We start from the raw sequence: 27,465 nt of genomic DNA on the forward strand, positions 1-27,465 counted from the left end.
TTGATTTTATAAAGATTATTATATTAAGACTATGATAAAATTTTATGATTAAAATCCAAATCCAACATTAAAATCCAAGATACTGTATTAAAGTGACTGGCATCATTAGGAAAAAGTACATCTGACACAGCAATCAATTCTTCTAATTACAGCCATTAAAGTCTACCAGCAAGGGGAGAATTTAATGAATGATAGTTTCTAATGTATACCGTAGATTAACTTTGACATCAAAGTAAATAAAGACGACAGGAAATGTGATATTTATGCTTTCACGTGCATATGCATTTATACGCCCACGTGCGTCAAGGAACATTCTTTTTCAGCATTGTCAATTCCATGTTACTCGATACTGGTAAAAAGGTTCTCTCTCCACATTTTCTGTCTGGTTTTAATACATGGAAAACTGCTGACCCACTGTCATTCATTTCAGCATTCATGTATTTTCTTTTTTGTAACTTTTCTTAGTGTGTGTTAGGTGCTGTCACTGTATAGTTGCAACACAGCATACTGCTGACTAGTGCACAACAGGAGCAGATGAGGTTCGTGTATGAAAAGAAAACTATTTGTAGAGGCTTTTCTCGCTTATCACTACACATTGCTCTAAATAAAAATGGATGATATATACAAATATTAAATAAACATGCAGCTGTAGAGTTAGTTTGAGTTTTGAAGCATTGTCTATTCTTCTCTCTTTTTATAAGTCTATTCTTCTCTCTTTTTATTGAATAGCCTTCACAACATAGGTGAAGGCTATTCAAAAAAGGCTCGGGGAAAGCAGGGAATAAAAAGTAAAATTATAAAATGCCACTGAATTGCACATGATTTTTGAACATTGCTCATTGAGTAGTCTGCATATTATTGCTGGTGTATGTTTTTAGGCAGCTAAATTGAGGACAGTAAATTTGTGTATGATTTTGAAAAATATATGTATGCATAAACAATAAATGTGCGCATGCATTTGTGAGTGACAGAAAAAATCTCTTCCTTTAAGTGTGAAGGAGATAAGAAATAGTGTTTTCTTAAATGTAAAAGTGAGCATGAAAAAATATGTAATTCAACCTATTCTCTGGCTACTGTTTATTACATCCACTTGTTTACCCAACAACTATTTGAAAAATATGATGATTAGGATTTTGCTTTTATAACATAACCTCCAATATTTTTGTCAAAATTACTTGTTGCACTGACTTTTTTGTTATATATATTTCGGCCTATAAGACAGCTTTTAACGTTATTCTTATAACTTAGATTAATCTCATGCTCGCACTGACACAGCTACGACCAGCACACAGAAACTACAAGACCCATAAACCCTCTTCAAAACACACTCGCCAGTGGTTTGTGTATGCGCGTGAGTGCTCGCGCGCGCGCTTCTGTTGTCTGCCGACTACTCTGACGTCAGCGCTGGAACTGCCCTGTCACGCGCTGTTAGTAAAAGTTGGGATAGGAGCGCGAGACAGAGACCTCGATCAACCGTCGGACTGACGCACGAAGCTCACCTCCCCTTTCACGCCACGGGCAAAAAGTCGCAGCGAGTCCCCTCAAACTCCGTGGAAGGTCGAGAAGTCCGGATTATATTGCGAGAGAGAGAGAGAGAGAGAGGCTTCACGCAAGAATAATATTCTGCTCGGAGTTAGAGAAAGACAGCACGGAGGAAAAGTTGAAAAGTTTTGCCTTCATTATCAGTCAATGTAGTGAGTTTATTAAAGAGTAGGCGTACGTAGACGGGTGAGCCCGAGCTGTCAAACCCGATGACTACTGCAAACTGCCCCGGGAATGAAGAGCTGGATTTCAGACTGATCTTTGGGGAGGACGGGCAGCAGCCCCCGCTAGGCCCCGCAGGTTAGTGCGTTACTTCGGGATACTTTTACACACACTTCGTCGGTATAGATGAACTTCTAAATAATGCATCCAAAAAGCGACGAGGTCGATAAGAAATGCAACGCGCACGCACATTAACAAATGCATTAGTGCAGTGCTGCGAAACTGACAGCATTCGCCGGCTTTTCGTTTTACAACCGCTGTATTTGTTGCTTCTAGTTTCATGCGTCGTCGTAAATTAAACCACCGAAAACGAGAAACGGTAAGTTTAGGCGATGCGAGCATTTAACCGGTGAGCTCGTGTAACGTTAATCAATGAGATCCTCACTCGGATAAATCTACCGGAGCGCCCGTTCACAGCGGCTCAAAACCTTGTGAGCTGCCCAGACAGTTTTTGGGCATCACAGGCGCGTTGAAGTGGTTTGAGTCAAAGCCACCGTGTCTTTAACGATGCGGCTGAATCTGACAGCTGGTGCACAGAGTGAAACGCTATAAAAGTTTCTGAAATCACTTTGCTACGCTTTCAACTTCAGCACATGGAAAAAGATTCAGCCCATGAGTTTCCATTAATACTCTTGTGTTGTTATCTTATATTTAAAACAGTGCAGTATTCAGCTGTAGCTATTTTTGTTACTGACTGCTGTTTTCCATTTTCCATACGTATTTTAAAAGTGCACGAAATAAAGAAGTATTATTGAATCATTGATGTGTTCAAATAATTTAGTCTTCTGCAGAGTTAAGAGGAATGTTTAGCTGTTCGGGGTAACGCTAGTAGTTCTGGATTGCACATTCTTGGGTAACCATCAAATATGAATCATATGAAAATACATCTCTCAATATATGTGTTATTGAGTAACAGAACAAACATTTGTTGACTTGCATTACTTAATCGTGCTGTGCATATACATGCTGTGTTGGTTCTTGCTATTGAACGTTTCCATATCTAAGACGGTATATGTAAACATTATGAAGCAATCAACCTTATAATGCTCCTACGCATGAAAAGATGTTAGAAAGGATCGTGTAGAATTTGAATACATGTTGTTAAATATTTCAACAAGCCTTTCCATGTAGTAACTTTACATCGTTGGATCACAAAATATGTACATTCAGCCGACACTAGTAAAGGCTGCTCTATTCATCTTTTCGATGTTAGTAATTTGATAAGTCTGTTGTTGAACTGTGTGTGATTGTAATGTCAGCTGCGCAATCAGCAGTGCTGATAGTCCACAGTTTGTGACCATCAGGCATGGCCACATGCATGGCTTGTGACGTGTGTGTGCGCGTGTGTGTTTGTGTGTCGGCTAATGAAAAAACGTGTGTGAGAAGAAGCTACCATATCAGCATCTGTCAGTGTGCTCGAGTGTGTCGTGAAGGAAAAATATTTGGGTATAGTGAAAGCAGAATGCCACTGTGTGGGTGGACCTCTGTGTTTTTTGCTTAAGTTTTGCATGATTAAAAAAAAGTATTGCATGGTCAGATATGGTGATTGCAGAGCAATTTTGGCGTATTTCAAAGAATTAGGTTTTGTTTATTGTGCTAAATGCTGTACTGTTGTGTTTAGTAACCTAATAAGGACAGGAGGCTTTGCCACTTCATAAACTTAAGGAATCAGTGGAATCATCACTGTTGTGCTTTCGTTGAAGAACATGACAACCATCTGAGATATTTAACTTAAACTGACAGAAGAAAAGAGAAAGAATTTAATGTGAGATCGAAGTCGAGAAGATGTGTTTGGACTAACTGCTGGAAATAAAAGAAGAACCTCTGTGCAATTAAGTGTTTGTCATCCTATTGCTTTGTGTAATTTTTACCATATGTTTGGACACGCAGGTGGTATGTTAAAATTATGATTTTTTTTATGGTGACTGTATGATTTATTTAACCACATTTCTGGCACCACACTCCCTACCACCTTTATCCCCAGGACTGTTGAGAATGACAAAAGTCATAGAACAGTGTTTTGATGAAAGAGCAATGAACAGAATTGTTATTTTGTATTATTACTACCTTAAAGCCCTGTGTTTTGAATAATCGCGATGCACTGGTTAGGAAAAGATCATGTTTAATTGGAAAGAAAAATGGAACTCTTTTGGACTCTTCTCCTGTTTACAACCCCCAAAAATGACATAACTTCACCTATAATCATATATAATAGGACTGGGGACGATGTATCTGGATTCACACTCATTATACCTGTCTAGAATAGATTCTGAATCGCAAAGGTTTATTTATTTTTCTTCCGTGAACTATGGCTCTGTGTTCAGTTGAAAGTACTGCTCAATCTAAAATCACTACGAGATTGAGTTGTTTATAAAGTGCATTTGAAAAAGCAACACTCGTCAAACATCATCATTATAAATATAACCTACTTTATTATTATTATGAAAGTACCTGAAAAAGTTTGAAGAACAGCGATAGAATATTACCATTGACATGCTGCATCCCAATTCGCATACTATCCATCCAAAATAGTATTCAAAAATAGAATTAGTATGTCCCAAATCATTAGTGACCCTACACTGCATTAATAAAATTAAATAAAAGATGCTAAGCTAAATCAATAAATGTATGGACAGTAAAGATTATATGCAAAATAATAATTAAAAATAAATACTTGTAAGGAAGAGCTGTATTTTGATGTTTGTGACCATTAAGAAACACTGTGTCCTCTAGGAAATAACAAACACCGCGTTTCAGTGCGTGCATACAGTTTTGCTAAGCACTAAAATGTATATACAAAAACTGTAGGCCTACATAATTTAAGAGCATAGTATAACTGGGCAAATTAAGACGCAGCATACGTGTGTAAATCCTTCTTCTGTGTCCCATATTTGAAGTTCTGCACGAGAACGCGCTCTGGCTTTCTGATGTGACAGCATTTAAACTGAGCAGAAAAAGTTGTCCCACCCCTAATAGATAATCATATATAATCACATATAGATCAGGCTATTTCACAGGGAAAGATATTTGGTGGGTGCTTGGCCACAGTTGGCTGTCATAGAAAGAAAAATTAAAATGGTAGTCAAAAGTCCCCCAGAACTTTTTCCTTCATTCTTCCAAATAACTTCTTTTGTGTTCAACGGAACAAAGAAATGTTTTAAGCATTTTTTCTACTATGGTAGTCCCTGGCCAAGACATTTTTGATTACAAGCATATAGAAATTAATACAGATTTGAAAATGAAGCCAGAATTTCCTTTTTTGGGTGACCTGTACTTTATAAGCTCAAGTATTCTTCAGTTATAATGTTTTAGCCATGTGCTGAAGTGGATGGTAGTGGTTCATGTTCTAGTTGGGCATCATTGAAATTCATAATTACTTTTATTAAAGCTTAGGTTCGTTTTCTTCAGATGTTGTGTAGTCTAAAGTGAATTTAGCATGACTGTCTGTTCGTTTGGCTAATCTGTGAATATTTGCATAGTACTCATCGACAACCTTGAATGACCCCCCCTTAACTTGAGGATGTGTGCAACTTTCTATTTCTGTGTTTTATTTTTTTAAATAGACACACAAGCACATGACACAATATGGCAAAAACCTGACTTCTTGGATTGGGAAGTAATAGGAACTGAAGACGTCTACTGCGATATTTACTTTTACGTCCTTATTTTTGAACCTGTATACAATCAGCCTTATCTCACAGTAATTTGTAACTCATTTTACAAGGTTTACAACTTGAATGATTTTGTAAAATATGAATCTTACAAAGACATACAATTTGTAGAAAAAGCACTGAAGCCCGATCCCCATCCTAACCCCTAAGCCCAACCTTCTCTGGTGCGAAAGCAAATCGTACTAAAACGCACTAATGAAATTGTACAAATTAGTCATCCCATGCGATAGTTACGAACTGCCGTGATATTGTGTTGGTACAACAGAGGTTAAGTGATTGTGCTGTTGAAGTGGCCTCTTCCCTTTGTAGAGGTGGCCGTAGTAGGGGCAGAAGGTGCTCTCTCAGGGCTGGTTAGAGTCAGATAGTGTGGAGCTGTCTGGCGTGGTGCCCAGGCACAGCATGTGGTTTTCAGATGGCAGAGGAATTCAGGGGGAGGGGCACAGGACCCTCCTGCCTAGGCAGAAACAGGAAAGAGGGTTCTCTCTATCTCTCATTTGAGGTTTCTCTCTTGCTTTCCTTCGTTCATCATTTTTATCAGTAGTTTGCTCAAGAAGGCACTGGCAGCGTTTGCCATTACTGTTTTTGTCTAGTTACAGTCTAGTGGTTCTGAAAAATCAGGTCGACAGAGTCTATAAAACCGGCGTAAAGGTAGTTTACAAGGCAGATGCCAAATGTTGGTGACAAAAGCAGGACGTGCAATGTTTTGCGTCTGCGCTTGCTTGCATCTGCTCATCTGGCTGGCCATCTCGGTCGTGGGAACTGAAATTACATCGCTCTCAGAGTGGGTTATTTTGAGCCACAGCAAGAGTGGCAGAGGGCAGACTGCAGGTTCGCTGGTCCCGGCAGAGGAGGACTCCCGGACGAATCTTTGGACTATTCAGCCCTGCACTGCCTCGCCCTGTGTGTGTGCCGAGAACGGGAGAGAACTGTTAAAATGCTGTGTGCTACGTCCCCAGGTGAGGCCGCAGGCTCAGGTGTTGCAGGTGTAGCTGCTTGTAGGTCAGGGGATAGTTGTTGGGTGTAGCTCAGCCAGGGTGCTTTATTTAGAGCACAACAGCTAACTGCAAGCCATTCTGCTGCTAGTGTGAAGAGACCATGACCATGAAAGTTCTTGCGATATTACTATTTAAATTAATACGGTTTTTTTCGGTATACGGTAAAATGCAATTTTGACAAATCAGAAGATTCTTAATCGTTGTGATCTATATTAATATTAAACTTTGGCTTGTGATCCGCCCTGCATTATTTGTGCACAAAATGTGGTTTGTAAGGTCTATGCTGTTATGTTTCTAAACCGTCAGATCAAAGATTTGTGCCTGGTGGATGATAAAAACTCGCAGACCTGTAGCCAAAGCAGCGTCATGGAGTCTTGAACCCGGAACGTCTTAGAAACCACATAGCAATGCGTTATGAACACTTGAAATAGTTTAAACCTCCCTGAAACGTAAAACTTTCAAAAGGTTGCACATCATCTGCTCAAACATACATGTTTACTTGTGTTCATGAAGTCCTGCACTAACCAGAGACGATACCGAAGAGCATTTTGAGCTTGATTGAGTCCGTTGCCAGGGATGTATTCTGCTCTGGTTTGAAGCAGTGCTGACACTTGAATCTGCCGCACCATGTTAACATATAACATCAATGTGTGATTTCGCTCCTCACAGTCAATCCATTTGGCTGGAACCATGAGGAGAAACACAGTGTAGCTTTGAAAAGTTGAAACTCCCAAAGATAATGGCACAAAGTGATTTTTTGCCAATTGCTAGTCCATTAATGGCATTTAAAAAAAACTGAGATATTTGGTGCATGTGATCGTGTTTTCCAGTGGATGAACTTCAACAGCTATTCGCTGATACAATGGCCCTACGAAATAGTTAGGTGGTCACTTCATGGCATTGCCAGTGTTCAATAACGTTCTCCCCTTCAAGTTCACACTATTCTGGCAATCTGGTCTGATCGTTTTTTCTAAATGCAAAAGCTTACATTGCAAACATTGGCATTATTTGTTTATATGATTCTCCATGGTGATTATGTTCACCCAGTGATGCTGTTCTTATTTTGCCCTGCTTGCAGATATGTGTGGCATTTGTATAGTTTAAATTTAGTGTAACTGAAACCAGCAAACAGGCATATGTCATTATTACACAGGGAGCGTTCCTGAACTTTTAGACTCATAGAGTTTGGCAATAGTAGGAATTAGTGACAGAAGCATCTCAGACACAAGTGGTAGTTGATTTTAGGCACAGAACATTTTTTCATCAGCTAATGGCTCAGAGAAGATAACTGTCTCAGTCAGAATTGTTGAACTCATGTGTGATGCTTCAATGAAAAAAAACACTTGTGATTGTAATTTTGGTTTTTGTGTTGATTTGTTCATTTAATCTGTAACCTTTATTTCTAAAGACATCTTGGTGACTACAAATAATAGATTATTAATGAGCAATTCCATGCAATGGTTTTCACCATACTGATAGCTCAGATGACAACATTTGGTGGTTTAAATGCCAAATAAATGTAAGGTATCTTTTATATTATATTTTTTAATGGGGCATGATTTTCCATAGTTAGGTAAGTGGCGTTTTCACAATTAGCACATCCATAGTATTTCTAATAAATCATGTCATGATAATTGTCTCATGGCATTTTAAAAAATATTTATGAACTATTTTATGTTCTGTGAAGAGACATTCCATCTCCGTTTGTTGGGTATTTTTTCTCCTGGTTTCTTAATTCACAGAAATCCTAAATTTTGTTATCTCTATATGAATCCTTTTTGTCACATCCATAATGCATATTTCCCTCATCTAAAACAGAAGTGTATAGACTGATATTTTTCTGATGTCTATCAACAGGGGTAAAAACAGATGATTCAAAACAATGGGAAATAAATATGTGAGTCTGAGAGTTTTGACTGCAAATGACACATCCATAACAATGGAATATCCCTAATATCCCTTTTTGAAACGACACAGAACTGATGTTATAGCAGTTTGACAAAAGGTGCCCACCCTTCCTGCTCTTCACAGCTACAGTGCAGAAGAAGCTCCTAGCCCTAAGAAAAGACAGGTTCAAGCGAAAGACAGGACTCCTGATTTACTTAACCATTTAGCTTTCAAATCTCCTTATCTATTGGAAAAAATAGATTGCAGTGTTTCTCCTACCATTACCTTAGGGGGGTGCAAAAAATTTACAATTTAAGTAAACGAGAATGCATTCATAGCCTAATAAAGTATTTTTAGCTGTGAGTCAGTTTACTGTTTGCTATTTAAGTTTGTGACAGATTATGAATGACATTATTAATATTAATAGCATTAATAATCGGCATGTAATGAGCATTTAATAAAAAACATGTTTTAATCAGAGATAATTTATAATCAATTCTCGTATGAATGTAGGCTATGTGTTAGTAACTTTGTAAGCACTTCTGCTCCTTAAAAATTAATTTAGTTGTCAATTTTTAAATATTAAAATAGGCCACTAGGACTTCTCTTTCGCACCAGAGCCTACAACACATTTTCTCAGTTACCAGGCCTTTCTATGTTTCATACATACTGTGGGTATCAGAATATAAAATAAATGGCCTGATAAAACATAAGATATTAACTTTTTATATACAGATTCGACTTGGCTCAATTGATTAAGTATTATTTATTTAAAAAGTATTGTCCGGACCGCCGCACCAAATATAGAGACCCCCCCCCACAAGCTGTAAACCTAGGGGAAACACTGGATTGTAATTACACATGGAACATTTTGATTGTTACAGTTTTCCATGTGTTCATTGAGAAAACAAATCCACATGTATTGTAACCTAGTGGATGAAAGAGTATACAAAGCAGAATCCTTTACAGAATTGTTTGGGAGTCCCAGATAATCTTTCTTTACCTTACACTTGTTTATTACCATGTACCTTAGGTCCTCTTGTTCTCCTTTGAGTCACTGCCTCACTTCCTTCCCTTTCTTTCACTCCCCAAGGCATCATTACACAATTTACCCTCTGGGCTGTTTTGTAATTAAAAGTGTGTCTGACAGGTGGATGGTTGAGTGTGTGTTAGCTGTGGTATATCGCAGATGAGGCTCTAAGGCAATGGGTATATTTTGATTCTATTTTGACAACTTTAGTTTCGCTTATTCAAAACGGGCTAAACAGCTGCTTTGTCTACTTATAACATGGCTACAAAAACTCTTTTCTTTTTTTGCAAATTGGACTAATTGATATCAACATCTGGCTGGATGACAGGTTTGGTCAAAATCGTAACATGGGCTTGGTGGTGATAGTTCCAGTAGGAATTTTTTGGAATGCTCCGTTCAACTTGCTTTTCACAGTTTTGCATTTGTGCTATACAGTGTTACAGAAAAAAACAGTAGAGTCATAAGATAAACAGTAAAGAAATAAGTGCAGAAAACATCACGTTTTGCCTCTTTTTTTGGTTGTGGGGCCGAAGAAAATGGGCTAGCAAACAAAATCCTTTTTATTGAGTACTGATTTACCTTATTCCTAAAGACAGGATCATGTTCAAGACGGACAGACCGCTCCTGCTGATTTAAATGTCATTGTGTAAACGCATAGCGTCTTATAGTTGTCAGTTCAAGAGCCAAGGCATCACACATCACACATAATGAGACTGAGGCTAACTTTAAGTTTATGTGAATTGTAAGCAGTTAACACGAATTGAAGATATTGCTTTGGTGATTTCAGCAGTGATTGAAAAGGTTGGGATTAAATAAACCTGAGGCGTTCCCTCTGCTGGCTGAGCTTTGTTTATCCTGTAATGTTATCACAGCATGAGATGGTTTAATTAGAGAGCTTTATTTAGAACGCAAACATACGTTCATGTTGGCTTAGGCTGCCATCACCTAGCACAGCGGACATCCGCAGCTTGTTGGTGATGTAAATGGCTGCAAAATTGAAAGCGCAGCAATGGCTCGCCTGGACAGGGAAGAGTTGCGTTTTATGCAGAATATTGCTTGCATAAATGTTATCCTGGGGGCAAATTATGCTAGTAAGAATTTGTTCTTTGTTCTCCCTTCTGCGCTAATGAAGTTGCCTGTCTTGAATTGTCGCCGTCTTTTTTCACTTCTGAAAGTAACTTATTGCTTATTGAAATGCATGTTAACGCATAAACACATCTGATTGGCACAAGCTCTCATAGAAATTGTTGCGGTACTTGACGCATGAAGATGTATGTTACTGATCCTCCTTACAGCCTTTAGTAGAATGTGCTCCAATGCTGAGAACCTGGGTCGTACAATTTATTTAGCTGCAGCTCTTGCACAGCATACAGATTAGTCAATAGCAAAAGTATTTAGTGATTTAATTTATTGATTAGATGTTGCAGCCCTAATTCAGAATCGGGGAAGCTACTTTGAAACTGTAGCTTATCAAGTTACTGTAATTTAAAGTGTGAACTACAGTCCAGCTACACTTAAGATGCACTAGCTACTCACAAAAAGTTGCTAATTACATGTCAATTAGGCAGTAACTTTTCAAATATACCTTCAGATTTATTCAAATCTGATTTTGTGGGCAACACTTTCCAGCAATGATGTAATCATTCACATTAATGCTTTATCTAAAATGAACTAACAATGAGTGAAATGTTTTTTACAACATTTATTTATCTTCTTTGATGCAAGGTAATGCCAGTGTAATTTTTTGTTTGTTCATGTTTGTAATTATCATTAACACATTTTAACATGGACTACTTTTGGACTAAAAACTGATTAATTGAAATGAACATGAACTAAGATTAATAAACGCTGGAGAAGTATTATAAAGTAAATATAGTTCACAAATTGAACCTCATTGCTAAGTTGTACCATTTGATTTGCTTAGTGCTTGTTACAGGGTGCATTATTGATGCAAACATTTTTCAGATTTTTTTGACACCATAAAACCAAACCAGCCATTGAAGACAATTGGATTGAAATCTAGTTGAAGTAAATAAAGGAATGTCTTCATATATAAAAAACAGTCACTGTGAGTGTGAGAAAAATGACCCCAGAATCCCAGCTGCCCTCATTTAACTCAGTGTGGTTGACTGAGAGCATCGACTAATGAGACACACATACGCACACCCACACACATGCTCGTATGCAAGCTTAGGCTGAGGCAGACAGAAATGCGCTGCCACAAGCATTCACGCGCGCACATTTCTTGTGATTAGCACGGCTGCAGTTGTGCACTACAGACATCGTGGTGCTACAGGTGTGGGCTGTTCTGTGTGGCTTGCGTCACAGAATCAGTATTTAGTCGTGATGGCACTCTGCCAATGATTCTTAGAAACAGGCAGCTTGTTAATCTAAATCTCTTTTTTCTTATCATGTGTGATGTCAACTCTGTTTATTGCTGCATTATAAGTTCAGCATCGTTCAGGTTTTGTTGTGCAGACATATTATTATTTTTTTTTGTTGGAAATGAAGGCGCTTGCTGTGTTTGAACTGTAAGAGAAGCTTGCCGCTTATGAGAGTGCATTCTACATAGGGAACTCCGGATTGGGTTACTTACACCCGACGCTACAGACGATATGTGCGCGGTACAGGATATTGTGTAAGCAGTCCGGGAATTCACCCTATTTGAGCTGTTAGATGTACCTTCCTCGGAGTTCACACAGGCTGTGAAATGGATCAAACTTGAAGCATTTTCAAGATGGTGCAAACCCGTGAGTTAAATGATTTTCACAGAGCATCAGCAAAACAAATGATTTGGCAGAGAAGCTGGGGAGAGCCAAACATCACGTGTAGGTAGGAAAATGATGTGACGCGAGACATGAAAATCGTTCAAAAATGGAAAAAGCCTAAAAATCCAGGAAGCTGTCAAGTTGAGTTTGAGACTTTGAGTATTTGTGTGTTTGTAAGTGCATTCCCTCACCCAATCAATTACCCAGACACCATTGCTTCATTGTGGTCAAAGCATAGATAATTATAGTTTGGATGCCAAAGAGACCAGGCCATCCCTTTAAGATTCCTACTACAGCATTTGCTCATCTTTCATCAGTGGTGAAAGGGGTCAGACAGTTGCGTTACGCACAATATACAACAGGTGTCTGTTGAAAGTACTATTCTGCTCTGCCTTCACAACAAGTGCGGATGTTTGGAGAGTTTAGTGCTTCTTATGTGCTTAATTGAATTATGTGGACGTCATTACAAATGAAAATGCAAATTCTAGGCCGAAACCGATAGCGAAAATTCAGGGTGCACTTGACCGAAAACCGAGACCGAAAATTACTTATAAAAGCTTTTGAAATAGTTTATATTTAATTGTATTAATTACACACACTAAAACATGGTTGTCCTTTTCAAATTCGGTGTATCACTAGGAATAATGGGCTGAACTGAATTTTTCATAAATTGTACTTCCAGTTGACAATGTCAGCCCTGTGTAAGCTCGTGGAACCAAGGCAAGTTATTTCGTACTCTCTCACACTGCCTGAACCGAAAGCCATAACCATCATGTGATATACTGTAACACACACACTGTAAGGGACACACTGGGCCAGGTGGAGACTTGAAGAGCAGGTCTCACCTCTGGGTGACTTTACTGGTGAAAGCTTGTGGTGTCACAGACTGGGTAAGGTATTGAGAGCTTCTCAGCACACTGCAGCGATTTCCCACTATTATTAGCGTAGGAACAGCAAAGCCTCTTAGGGCTCTTTATTTAACCAGATAGCCAGTCTGATGTGGGGCTGAACAGTGTCTGATGTAAACAGGCAGACACTGGGACTCCACTCATTACTGCATAAGATCGGTTTTACTTTGCCCATCATAGATTATAACACTAAAGTATTACTGACCCAGGAACTGTGGCCCCACTCTAAGGTAGTTTGCAGCTGGATAAAAGGTTTCTGTCAACCACAACCTCTTATACAGGGCTGCTACATTGTTTAAGTGGTAAATTAGAACTTACTGCAGTAACTAAACAGTATGATACTGTGTAACAACTTTCATAGTTTTACTAAATCCTTTCAGCAGATGATTCTGTGGCTGATGAGGGTCAGGCTTTTTCTTACTGATGCTTTCAACAGACATCACACACGCACACGCACACGCACACGCACACACACACACACACACACATCCGAATTTGGAATTCAAATGTGATTTATAATCATGTTAATTTATGAGATTGAAAACTGGAGAAATACAAGAAAACTGGATCTGGGAAATCACAAGCCATGTATTCGCTGTCATCTCACCCCAAAAAATTACATTTGACATGCATTTAAATTAAAGCATGAGTCAGATCACGGCAGTTATCTTTATCATGAGAGCTGATGTCCGGTGGATAGCCAGCCTGCTTCTATCATGCAGTCTAGGAAGGTATTTTGTGGGAACAGGCTGTTCTTGGAGAGCATGCTGTGGTGATCTACACTTATTTTCCGTTTTCCATTCTCTCTTACAGCATTGCTCATTTATTTTTTCATTTCTTCATCCATTTTCTTTATAATGTGTCTTAAAGTGCCAGTATGCATTTTCTGTAGTGTGTGTGGCATCAACAACATTGTTTTTTAACAATGCACTGTACAGTGTTTATGGCCACTGTTTCCATTTAAAGAAATGTAAATTACTATTATATTACTTTAAACTATCCACTTACAGAATATAAATACATAGTAATGTGCTCTGTGAAGCCTTTGTTGTTACTGCAACCCATGAGTGTCTCATTCCAAGGGGTCTTCAGGGTTATCATGACAGGTTACCCACCATTACATTGCCTGCCCTGAAATACAGAGTCTATCTCTTTAGGTCTCTGGTTCTAGCCTAAAATCATTAAGACTCAAAATATCAGTGCTCCTTTTCCACTGCTACCCATGCACACACCACCCGGCCTTCGCCTGTCTCTCATCTGTGCCTGGGTCTCTCCTTTATTCTGTTCCCATCATTGTATTTATTCATGGAGCTATGCTAATGTACTGGCAAACAGTGTTTGGTGGATTAATCAAGGCCCTGTGTTTCTCATTAATAAAGTAAGACATGTAATTGTGGGTAAAACAAAACAGGGACTTTGTTTGTGCCGGTTAAGGACGACTGCCTGCTCGAAAAATCTCCAGCATTTAATCAATTGTTGTGACATTGTCAGTTTGACATCCAATGGGAATACAGTGAATAGTTTTGCACAAAAGCACAACTGGAATTCTGATTGTTCTAAATTTTTCTTATTTACACCGTAAAAACAATGTGTGTGTATGCGCATGTGTGTACATGCATGTGCAAGGAAAGCTTGCAGCCAAACTGACAGTGTGCACCCTCGTAGCCTTTTTCCCTGGGGGTCAGAGTTCACAGATGGATCGACATGTTGAGTCTTGTGTGACACATAGGTTTGTCCTTCTTCCTGTCTGTGAAACACTGTCATCACGAAAAGGCATGTCTTATGACAGGGAGTGTGTGGAGCAACTATAAATAAAGTAATCAGAATAAGATGGGGGGGGGGTGCAGGGGTAAAAATAGAGAGATGAGAAATGGCATAGAGAGAATGGCTAAGGAGAAACACGGCTGAGAGCTACTGAGAGCGCAGCATTGACTTCTTTTATTTAAATGTACTTTCAGTCATTTAGCTGATGGTTTTATTCAGATCCCAATACAGCAGACATGGGGAATCATGGTATAACAACATCTTGACTGTTTCATGAAATCAGTGTTGTTTCTCTGGAACATCTCAATATTTATGAGACTGAGTTTAAGATTGACAAATGTGTACTTATACATTATATCAGGCACACACATACACCTGTACTCCAAGACAGTCCTCCTGTCCTTCCTCTTCAAGTTAGGAATTAAGTAGGAGTTTCCTGTTTTCTTAGTATTTTACCTAAGAGCTTTAAAACGGCAAATGGAGGGCATCAGTTCAGCCTGGCTAGTAAGTGGGTGACAAGGGCCCAGTTGCTGCATCTTAACTAGTCTCACTGACTAGCAATTAGTTAGGACTAATCAGTTTTACTTTTTATATTTAAATTAGACTGATATACCTTTTTATGTAATAATCATAATTCATTACATTTATATAGTGCTTTTCTGGGCACTCAAAACGCTTTAAATGGAAGGGAGGAATCTCCTAAACCATCACCAATGTGCAGCATCCACCTGGATGATGCTACGGCAGCCATATCGCGCCAGAACGCCCACCACAAATCAGCATTTTGGAGGAGAGGAGACAAAGTTACGAAGCCATTAAGTACATATGGGGATGATTAGGAGGCCATGATGATGTATAGATGCGAATTGTGCCAGGATGCCGGTGTACACCCCTACTCTTTTTCAAGGACATCCTGGCCTTTTTACTGACCACAGAGAGTCAGGACCTCGGGAGAGCTTATCCGAAGCACAAGAGGCTAACTGAAAGTTATGACCAGTCTAGATGAAAAAAATTTGATGACTAACTTCAAAGACTAGTCTAAGCAATTTATGCAAACGGCCCTAAGTTCATTTTAAAGGGCTAGTTCACAGAACATTCTTTCATTTACTCACCCTCTTGTCATGTCAAACCTGTATGACTTTCTTTCTTCCTCAGAACACAAAAGAAGATATTTTAAAGTGGTTGTTGTTGTTAACTGGCCCCCATTCACTTGCATTGGTTTTGTGTCCATACAATTCAAGTGAATGGGGCTCCAGTGCTGCTCGGTTACCAAATTATTTCTAAATATCTTCTTTTGTGTTCTGCAGAAGAAAGAAAATCATAAAGGTTGAAATGACAAGAGATGTCAGAATGACAAATGATGACGGAATTTTCATTTTTGGGTGATCCACCATTGGATAAAAGCGTCTGCCAAATGAATAAATGTAAATGTAAGTGAATCCACTAAGTGCTGTTGCTTTTGGTTATAACCAAGCTGTGCATGAATGTAAAGATATTAAGCACTTTTAAACCAGACTCGCAACTGCTGTATGAATGTAGCCACTGACTGCTCGGTGCTCTCTGGTCCTGTCAGCCTCCCTCTGCCCAGTCACTGGAAGATCATCAATAACATTTAATAGAGCATAGCCGAAATGCGCTCTGTGGGTGTGTGTCTGTAATATAGTATCGGGGCATTATATCTTTGTTTGTGTGAGGTGCTGTTATGAATAGAGTCAGTCTTTATGTGGTGACAGGCTAAAGCATGTGCCTATGAGCAAATTTGTTTCCCATGTGTTTTTACATGAATCCTGTGAAAGATGTGAAAATCTCTGGATTTGAGGCCATCTGTCACCCCACCCAGAATTCTCCCCACATGTGCAACCCCAACGGCCGTCTGTCTCATTACATCTGCTTCAAAATGGATCTTTTCTCTGGGATATCACATTGTGATATCAGTATTGTTGTGCTATAATGCTCATGTTGTTAACCTGTTGCTAGTGTTGTAGTGTCTACAGATTCCCCAGTGGCTTGTTTCCATCCAGTCTTTTCTATTCAAGGCTATCAGAACAGCCCTCCAATAAAGGAGAGAGAGAGAACGGAGAGAATAGTCTGTTCTCTTTCATCTCCCTTATCAGCGGACCAAGACAAAGGCCTTGAAGTGTCTCAATAGACAGTAATTATTTATGTGTTTGTTATACAGTACAGGCCATTACACTGTGAACTTCAGTATGCGTTTACAGTTTCTAAAATATACTTGTTTTATGCATCTGTTGTATCCATCCGTCGTTGTGATTAATATCATAAAGATGTCCTTTGAAATTAAGCTTTTCCACAACCTTCATGCTTTTAGCTATTCCGCTTATCTGTTTACTGTCACACAAGCTAAATCTCATCTGTTTCCACTGATTCATTGAATGTAGGCAAATACGCATTCTTGTAAATGTTGTAAATCTGTAGAAGCAAATGTAGTACCTGTCTGTTTGCATTGCATTTCATCATGTTTTATTGTGACTAACAGACAGTGACAATTACTTATTTTGTTTTAATATTTATCACAAACATTGTGACAGGAGGTAATTTTGTTGTCTCTAACAGACAAGAACTTACAATCAGGGAAAACAGATCTTTAGTTATTTATTGCAACATATTTCTACTCTTTATTTAAATGAACATTTACAGTTTAGTTTCCAGGAATATACTGAAATTGTGCCATTCCCATCAAAAACAATAACTAAACAGGTTACTACTAAAGATTAAAAGATCCAGTGTATGAAATTTAGTTGCATCTAGCGGTGAGGCAACCAACAATTGCAATTGCAACCAACGTCTCATTACACCCCTCCCTCCCCCTTTCGAAGCACTACGGTCAGGTGGCTGACACAGGACTAAGATGTCGTCACATTTTCCAGCAGTTTGTCCATTTAGGTCTACTGTAGAAACAACATGATGAATTCCATGTAAGGGGACCTGCGGTTTATGTAGAAATGGCTCTTTCTAATGTAATAAAAACATAACATTATGCAAGGGGTTTATACACATCTGAAGACATACTTATGCATATCATATCACATTTCTGTCAAATGATCCTCCAAGAAAACACTGTTAAGAAGTTTTAAAACTTAAATTGAAAGGAATGTCAGAATCTACTCCACAGCTAACAATAACAATAGAGATGAATGATTTTTTTTTATTGTTTTCAGTATTTTTCCAAGCTGCTAAACAAAATTTGGACAGCAAAATAAGCCAAAATCTTTTTCAATTGAAATGTTTTTCTGTGTTTAAAAATGTGAAACTGCATAGTCACATTATTGTCTGTTTGTGTGTACACTAATTCAGTTATGGTTGCAGTTATCTTTATTGTAAAGAATGGGCCTTTGATCTATATTTTGAAAAATAAAATAAATATTTTATTTTATAATTTATTTTTCTGTTGATCTCATACTGTTCTTACTTGTGTTTTTTAGATCTAGAACCAGATGATAACACCTCATTTTACATCCTCAATGTGGGGCAACCGCCTTCAGTGGTCAGCCAGTCACACAGTCTTCAACGCCATGGAGGGCCACCTGCAGCCCAATTCATTGCCACATCTCCTTACCTGCAGGCCCACCACAAGGCCTACGATTCCAGCTACGAGCCCCCGGACTCCAAATACACTCCCACGGGGGTGGGTGGAGGAGGGAGCTGCCCACCAAAAGCTTTTGAATGTCCCAGCATCCAGATTACCTCCATCTCCCCAAGCTGCCAGCAGGAAATGGAAGCCAGTGAGGATGACATGAGATCAAAGGGTCCGGACAGAGACTACCATGACAGACCCCTGTCTCGTGATCACTTGTACCTGCCTCTAGATCACTCATACAGAGATTCTTCCTTGAGCCCAAGCCCATGCAGCAGCCTGTCCTCTCGTAGCTGGTTCTCCGACGCGTCATCCTGCGAATCCATCTCACATGTGTACGACGATGTGGATTCGGAACTGAACGAAGCAGCGGCACGTTTCACCCTCGGGTCGCCACTCACCTCGCCGGGGTGTTCTCCGCAGGCCAGACCACAGGAGGAAGTGTGGCAACAGCATCATCATCATCAGCCGGCCTTCGCGCATTCTCTTTCCCATTCACACTCCCATTCTCTATCGCCGCGCCAGTCACCATGCCACTCACCCCGTACGAGCATCACAGATGAAAACTGGCTGAGTCCTCGCTCACCATCACGGCCCTCTTCGCGGCCAACATCACCCTGCGGGAAAAGACGCCACTCCAGCGCTGACATATGCTACCTGGGCTCTTTATCGCCCCATCACTCCCCGACGGCAACACCCGGTCACTCGCCCAGGGGTAGCGTGACTGAAGACACATGGATTGGAAGCCCATCGATGGGCATGTCTCCTTTCCAATGTTGTCCATCTGAGGCCGACATACCTTCCAAAACAAGGAAGACTTCACAAGACTGTACAGCAGCAATCCAGGCAGGGAAGGGTGACCTGGGCATGGATGATTCTGGGAATGTATCTCCCTTACTAGACTCTCCGGCTGAGGACGGCATGCACGGATTAAAGAAGGATGGACCCGGAGAACAGTTTCTCTCTGTTCCGTCTCACTTCACGTGGAACAAACCCAAACCAGGACACACACCTATTTTCAGGTAAATGCTCGTCTGCTTTGAAGAGCTCTTATCAGCAGTCACTGTAGAATAGAATTATTAGCCACATTCATTGCTGTTGTTGGTTTATTATATTTCCAAGTTCATGTGGGTAAAGTTCTGCAATACTTCTCAATAATACTTCTACTGCAAGTGTTCATGTATGTGTAAACTAAAGCGTTGTCCTAAAACCAAGAGAGCTGGCTCTTCCTTTTACAGTATACTACCTTAAAAAATGTAGGGTAACTTAAGAATGAAGGCATTTTTTAATGATTTTGGTCAGAAGACCTATGCTTAAATATAGGAAATTTGTTTTATAGAGTAAAATATTATTATTTTTTAGAAAACTACATTTTATTTATTTGAGATGTTTTGCCATGTTTTTTAGGATGACTTGGGCCAAATAATGACAAAAGCAGCCAATAAGAGCCCACAATAGTTGGGACAATTCAATACAGTTTGATACTACTTCAAAAAGCATCCCATGTTAACACCTCGGCTACTATTTGGCGACTAATAAAATATGGTAGTATCTTCAGTCAACAATAATTACATTTGTGTTATTCCTTAGTTATAATAGGTTTCCCATTATTATAAAATATAAGTTATAGTTCATCAAAAAATTTTTAATTCTGTCATCATTTACTCACTCTCTTACTCATTTGAAACCTGTATGACTTTCTTCTGCAGAACACTAAAGAAGATGTTTGAAACAATAGCGGTACCCATTCACTTCAATTGTACGGACACAAAACCAATGCAAGTAAATGGTCATGCCAATATTCGGTTGCCAACATTTTTCTAAATATCTTCGTATGTGTTCTTCAGAAGAAATAACGTCATATAGGTTTGAAATGAGGGTGAGTAAATGATGACAGAATTTTCATTATTAAATGAATTATTCCTTTAAGGTAATTAGTTTGTAACTAGTACAAACTAGTGCCATTTAGACCATTTTATTTTGAAGTAATGGTGTACAATTATACATTAATGCTTCCTGCTGATTGAAACACCATCTGATGCTGTCTATGTACAGAGGGTCAGTTACAGAACACAGCTCATGTGTATTTTGATCAGCACAAACAAGTTTTGAATAGACTGAGCCGGTGAACAGAAAGGGTTCAATGTGTGTCTGCATCCATATCTGTACATCAGATAATGACTGTGTTTGTGTGTGTATGCGTCAGATGAAGATGCTCTATGTGTGTGCCCTGGCCTCTATCAACATAAATCAGTAAAGAGAGCATGCGGCTAAGGGCCGCAAACGTTACCCTACCCACAGTGATTCTGATATTGACCACGCATGCACACACTTTGTAAGTCTGTCCGGACCCATTCATAATCATTAATAAAACACAATGTATAGCAAGCGCACTGGCTCGCTTGTCACATAAGAAATAAACTCGCAAGCACCCTTGTGACCTGCTCTCGCTCTCTCTTTCACAAACACGCCATGAAACCTCCAGTGAAAACAGCACGCAGTGTTGACTAACATCTTTACAGCCATACCCTAATACAACAGAGACATGATACTTGATACCTGTTATATGATCCGACATCTCATGCTGTCTGCCATCGGACCTGGGTGTGTGTGCAGGCTGCTCTATCTGTCAGCAGCAACAGAAATATCTAGAAGCTTGTCTGGTTAACAGATGAGTGTGCTGTGGTAGGGCTGGTAAAGTATGGCAGTGCATTAAGCTGTAATGTATAGTGGGGAGAGCCAGCTAAACATAACACACCTTCAGATGAAGACACATTCACTGGACAGGATCAAATATTCATGATGTGTTTGCTAGAATTTTTCTGACTATGTAAAACAAGGCTATATTGGTAATATAAATTTTCAGATCTGGGACATCATTCAACACCATTGTATAAATATAAATATATATCTTTTTTTGTTCTGTTGAAAAAAAAAATTTATATTTTGAAGAATTTAGCAAAGGAAACAGTTCTGGGGCACCTTTGACCAGTGGGGTAGCCAGGAATCACAATTTAGGTGGGCCTAGAGAAAATCAGGTGGGCAGAGCATAAAATACATCTAATATAGGCTACACAACTTCACCTGCTTGAATATTCCACAGTTTAATCAGAGCATAAGCCTGTATGTCATTATAAACAGCACTTCGTGCTGAGCTTGCTTATTTATTTCAGTACATAGATCGATAGATTTGTTTATATGGCAATCAAGAATACATACCATTTTTATTTATAGGTCAAGTTTTGTGATAATTGCCATATAATTCACTTGTAAGGCTACCCTACAAGGCAGTTGACTGGATGGGTCGACTGACAGTTGAGTGGACCCAGGTCCACTCGGGCCCACCCGTAGCTACGCACCTGTCTTTGAATAACATTTAATTTTTTTCTACCATGGAAGTCAATGATTTCACTGAACTGAAAATTGCTATCTTCCTATGTGTTCATCATAACAAAGTGATTTATACAGGTTTGGAACTTGAGGGCGAGTAAATGATGAAAGTATTTTCATTTTTGGGTGAACTGTAGGTAAGTGTAAAGATCCATCAAATAAAGCTGTTTGATGTCCACAGGCCACAAGGCCACTAAGGTCTCACTTTCAGCTATCTCAGGTTTCCTGCTCATGTAACTATGACAGCGGCGCATGAATATGTAATCCTGTAGGAGAGGGGTGCCCAGGTGAAGTAGAGGAAGTGCATAGAGCTTTTAAGATTAAGAAAACAGCTAGGCATGAAAATGAGTTCACAAAATGTCACCTAAAAATGAAACGTATGAGTCATTATTTACGCATCCTTACATGATTTAACTTTAATGTTTGGGGGGAATTTTAAGTTAAGTGAAAGAGAAGGAATTTGCAACCTAATGCTGCTACTTTCCAAGTGCTCAAAAGCCGTATCATAGCTTTGAAACAAAATATTATATATGATATTTTGTATACAGCCGTGGCCATTCCAGTCCAGTGTCTGTTGAAGTCTTAGCATATCAAACCAGAAAATTTTCTGCAGCTGTATATGATATAATATTGGATATTGATAAGTATTTTAAGTTCTGGCTTACATCTTTTCAAGCCTGTTATGTTTTTGATAAATGAAATGATTCTCATGATTTTCTCAGCCATTAACATCTTTGCTTTTAGGTTTGTGTTACTTATAACAACAAGTGAATCTAAGACTCCTGTGTTGTTACTAAAAAAGTTGTTCATTATGCATTGTGTACATACTCTGTTTACGTTTCTGTTGGCAGGGCGTCATCCCTTCCTCCCCTGGACTGGCCCTTGCCAAATCAGTACGGACAGTTTGAGTTGAAAATCGAGGTTCATCCCAAAGCTCACCACAGAGCCCATTATGAGACCGAAGGCAGCCGAGGGGCCGTTAAAGCCGCGTCCGGTGGACACCCTGTTGTCAAGGTGAGTATCCGCAGTGGTACTAAATACACTTGTTTCTCTGGCGGCATAAACCCTTATGGCCTTGATTTCTCTCTGTACTATTAACGTTCGCCGCAAAAGCAGGAATGGAGCATAAGACCATACGTTCTGGAAGCAGAACTTGAGAAGCGAGACCACACAGAAAGAGTCTGCCGTGTGGCCTAGTAACCTCATTACTGGTCGTAAAATTCCTTTTACTGCGTGAGTGAGTGTTATGGTGTCAGCTAGATCTGAGTAAACAGTGTTGAAGTCTGATTAAAGCTTTAATTTCATACTGACTGCTTCTGTGCAAAGGCGCTAGTTGTTTACCTGTGAGAGATCAGAAGCACGCTTGAGTGGAGGCGATGCCATCATTTATGTAAAATGACGCCCAATTAGTATCCTGCTGTATCATGTGGTTGTCCTGATCAGATAGGTAAGCTTACCTGGCACTGCACTGAGGCTAACTCTCCTATAGAGCCTGAGAGAGAAAGAGCTTGTTGGTAAATATTTTATGGTCAGAGAGCAGTGGCCTCTTTTGTGGCAGCCATAATGAAGCACATGCACAACTCTGGAACTGAGATCAATGTAAAGGTAAGGAATAGAAGAAGGCCTTACCTCTAAAGGCTTAACCTTTGGCTTTGAACAGTCCGGTAGATAATCACAATTACAAGCCTGGGGTTTCTGCCACATCACACGTCAGCCTAGCATCTGGGGAACTGTTAATTGGCCATCATTTCTTGTCTATGACCTTTGTTAGGTTACTAGTGTTATCAGCTTTCATGAACAGAAGTCTTGTTATTTTTATAGGACTGCATTTGAAATGTGTTTTACAGTTAATACTTGTGGGTCTTTGACCTTCTGATGTAGTTTCCTTTATATGGTCAGGAATTTTGAAACGATCACAGCCAATCACATGCACACTATCCACAATTTCATCAAAACATGTCAAATAATAGAGGAGTTCAAATGTCTGTGCCGTAGTCTCTGTTTGTGGCTGGTATAGCATTTCCCCACTGTAATTTACTGTACATTGTTGTTTTTGTTTAATTATATAAAATGTTAAAATCATTTTGTTAGGTTCATTATTGTACTCTAGCAAGATTTCTGAAGCAGTTAGAAATGTATTAAAAGAGAGCTGACCATTTTAAGGCTTATGATGATTCATAAATATAAAAAAACAAGAAGTAAATTCTAATTTGATATAAGATAAAACACAAGACGACAGTACACCGAAAATGAAATTGATCAATATAATTAAATCTATTTGAACTAACATCAAATCTTAATAGATACATATTAAGTTTATATGTTATGTGTATCATAACATTCAAGGATAGGGCCTAATTCTTGCTTAAAAATAACATGTTTTTTGTAAAACAAACTGCAAATCAACTGACAGCAACCGTTTTATTTATTCTTAAATTGACATTAGAATTACATTTGTGCATGCTGTTAGCTATTCTATTCAAAATTAGTTCTGAATGATGAAATTATGCAGTTCAGTTAAAAAGGTTGATGAAACGGATTAAAGTTTTTTTTCTAGAAATTCAAAGCTTTTGTGAATTAGAATTTAGTTTAAAAATAGTTTCAAATCAGTGATTGCTCCATCAGGGTAAACCTATGAAGGTTAAGAGGGACTTTTTTGTCTTAATAGATGTCGTTGTTGTAGGTAAGCATGTGGTCGTATTAATAGACCTTTGACATTTGTGTGATCGGTTATGTGTTATTAAAAATAAATGTTTCCGTGTGGCAGAGGTTATGCTGGATGTTAGCTGGTTTCAGACAGACCACAGGTTGCATGAAATAAACAGAAGAAAATATTTGATGTGATTTTTATATACATTAACACCGTAAATCAACCACACCAATATTAGTATTTTACAACACATTGTTTAATTTTTGTTTTCCTTGGAAACATATTATTTTCATTTTTTTATTTGATAAACAACATGTAATAAGTTGGAAGCTATTTATTTTAATTGCAGTTTGGTTTGTCAGAAGAAGTTTTTCAAGAGACGGGTGTTAAACCTAATTAATATGCTAAATCAGAAGCTTGGTTTTAGTATAAAAATGACTTGAAATATATAGGTGTCAGATGTTCATTCAGAATATTGATATTCTTTCTAAAGTTTGACAGAATAAACGTTGACTCATGGTCTAGAAAAAATGTAACAAGATTGAGTTAAAATACAAACAACTAATTGTCGTTTGCAAAAGGCTGGTTCTAGTTTTTCCCAACCTGTCATGCTAAACCACTCACATGCATATGAGAATCAGTGTTGTGTGAGCGTGCTTTCTTTACTATTTCAGAGTATTAATGACTAACTTTTTAACATCATGGCCTCACTTCCCCTCACACTATGACTGAGGATGCATAATTACCTTACATAATGACGTCTCTTCAGTGTTAGACATACACCGGCTCACCTCCAGGGAAATACTGAGCTAGCAAACTGCAGAGAGCTCATAGACACAAGTGTGTTTTGTTGTCACTGATAAACTGAATAGAAATAATAAATGGGTTCAGTCAATATACTGCTAATTCATGATCCAAACAGCTTTAGGAAGAAAACGTTTAGTTGAATCAGCTTATCCATGCAAGTACAGGTGCTAATTTCAACTACTTTGCTTTATTTTTGATCTGCGATCCCTGATTCCATTCGAGAAATTTTAGACACACATAAAATCTTCAAAACCTTCAGATCTTTAAGCGAACAGCTGTTTACCATAATGTTTCCCATAAAGCTTTCTGGGGCGGGCGCTGTGGGAACCCTAGTACGCTACTGTGGAGTGTCTGTTATTTGTGACGTCAGTGTGCAACACCACAGACTCCATCTGTCCTGGGAGTAAAGCTCTCTGCGGTGACTGGATCTTAGTGACAGGGAACAGACTTCATCGAGTCATATTGCCGTCAGCATCACTTAACGCTGCCAATTAGCCAGAAAGACAGACTCATACACACCTGTGTGTCAGTTGTAATCGAACACAGACACTGTTTTTTATGTATACATTTATGTGACTATAAAGAATGATACAAAGAGCTGGACAGTGACTTATACCCTGCTAGGCTTTTTTGTGTCAGTATCACATAGTCAAGGCTGATTATAAATGAATAAATACTGAGGGTTAAACTCAGGTCAAATGTTAATATTTAGCCTTTTAATATTTTCTAAATAAAATTCTAATATTAAAAGCAGTAGATTTATTGTATGTTTGGTGGGTAATAGTATGAAAACCGTCAGGGGGGTGGTTCTTTAGTTGGTGTTTTTGTGACTTTTAATACATAAATAAGTGCTTTCTGTGACTGCGTGTGTTTTAGCAAATCTGCTTGTTTTAAAATGAATGGATTGAGAATTAATTCCTATTATACAAAATTATTTGTTACAGAAATGATTCATTTGGACATGTACAGTACATCACACATTTTGGAAAACCCTTGAAAAGAGGCACTTGAAATGTGCTTGAATGATAAAAAAGCCAAATGTAAAGGTGCTGAAATAAAAAAATGCTTGAATTGTTATATTTAAGCAATGGAAAATCCTTGAAAAAACGGACTTGAAAATGTCTGGAATGTCTAAATCTAAGCTCTGGAAACTTTTTGGGGTACTTGAAAAGTATTGAAAGTCAATATAAATTAAATTCCAAAATCATTTTGATAAATGACAAATCTTTACAGAAATGTAACAGCAAGAGCACATCTTTTGAATTGCTCTCGCGTTAGTTTGATGTCCACAAAAGTGCACCACTACTAGAGTGCAGTAACAGGCTCAACATTTTAACTGCCACAAGAAGTCGTCGGTCGAGACAAAACACTAAATCGGAAGAGAGCTGCCTCTGCATCAGGCTGACTTCATGCATTTGATTACACACCGGTCAGCGTACAGTTTATGAGAAACCAGGTTTGAGACTTTGAGTCCACACAGAAACTTGTTTAAGTACTCTGAAATGCGTTTCATGTTATTTTTCTAATTTTAATGGCTATTGTTTTTGTCTCTGTTCATCTGTTCCTTTCATAAATGAATGCATAATCTAGCCCAACTAGAACTGCGGAGCATGTTGTTGTGGACAATGAATAGCAACATCTCAATGGCAGGTGCTTCCAAGTCACAAATTGTGGGGCATTGTGAAGATTTACAGCTGTACTTTAAATGTTATTGTGATATGCATGTGATGTCTAATTTTATTAGATGTGGTACTTGATCTGAACCACTAATATTATATTGATGAAAAATGACAACATGAAAAATGTACAATGTCTGTACCAACCTTGGTTTAAAGACTATAAGTGTTTTTGTTGTTGTTTTTGATGTTGGTCACTAGATCTGGACATTATTGGTGATAGACTTTAAAAAGCTTGTTGCCATTTTTCTGTGCAGTATGTATTAGATAGTCTGTGGGTAGTCCGTGGGTGGCTTGACTTTCCATAGACCCGCAGACAGACTGTTGTAAAAGCGCCTTACGTGTGAAAAAAGTCTGTGTTTGTATGAGTAAATGTGAGCAAGTGCGTTTGTGCGTGCATGTGGACGATGTTTATCCCCAGCCCCTCTGTATTGTAGCTGTGATCAAACATGTGAACCTGTACCTGCCTTCATCATTGGCATAGGCCAGTGATGGTGTGTGTGTTTACCCACACTCTCATTTACAATGTAAAGTTTGTGTGTGTATAATAAAAAATGGGT

The 27,465-nt window shown here is 38.7% G+C and overlaps 1 protein-coding gene across 1 annotated transcript in view; it reads left to right on the plus strand.

The window, feature by feature from the left end:
* Positions 1-1,420: 1,420 nt before the first annotated feature.
* The window catches only part of nfatc3a (nuclear factor of activated T cells 3a), a 61,070-nt gene continuing 35,025 nt past the window's right edge, over positions 1,421-27,465 (plus strand). Inside the window, exons 1-3 of the mRNA XM_079453510.1 lie at positions 1,421-1,842; positions 18,231-19,404; positions 22,624-22,786. Coding sequence (XP_079309636.1) covers positions 1,752-1,842; positions 18,231-19,404; positions 22,624-22,786 — 1,428 coding nt within the window. The 5' untranslated portion in view covers positions 1,421-1,751. The remainder of the gene's footprint in view (positions 1,843-18,230; positions 19,405-22,623; positions 22,787-27,465) is intronic.

The sequence above is a fragment of the Barbatula barbatula genome (assembly GCF_947034865.1).
Source record: "Barbatula barbatula genome assembly, chromosome: 1".
NCBI lineage: Eukaryota > Metazoa > Chordata > Actinopteri > Cypriniformes > Nemacheilidae > Barbatula > Barbatula barbatula.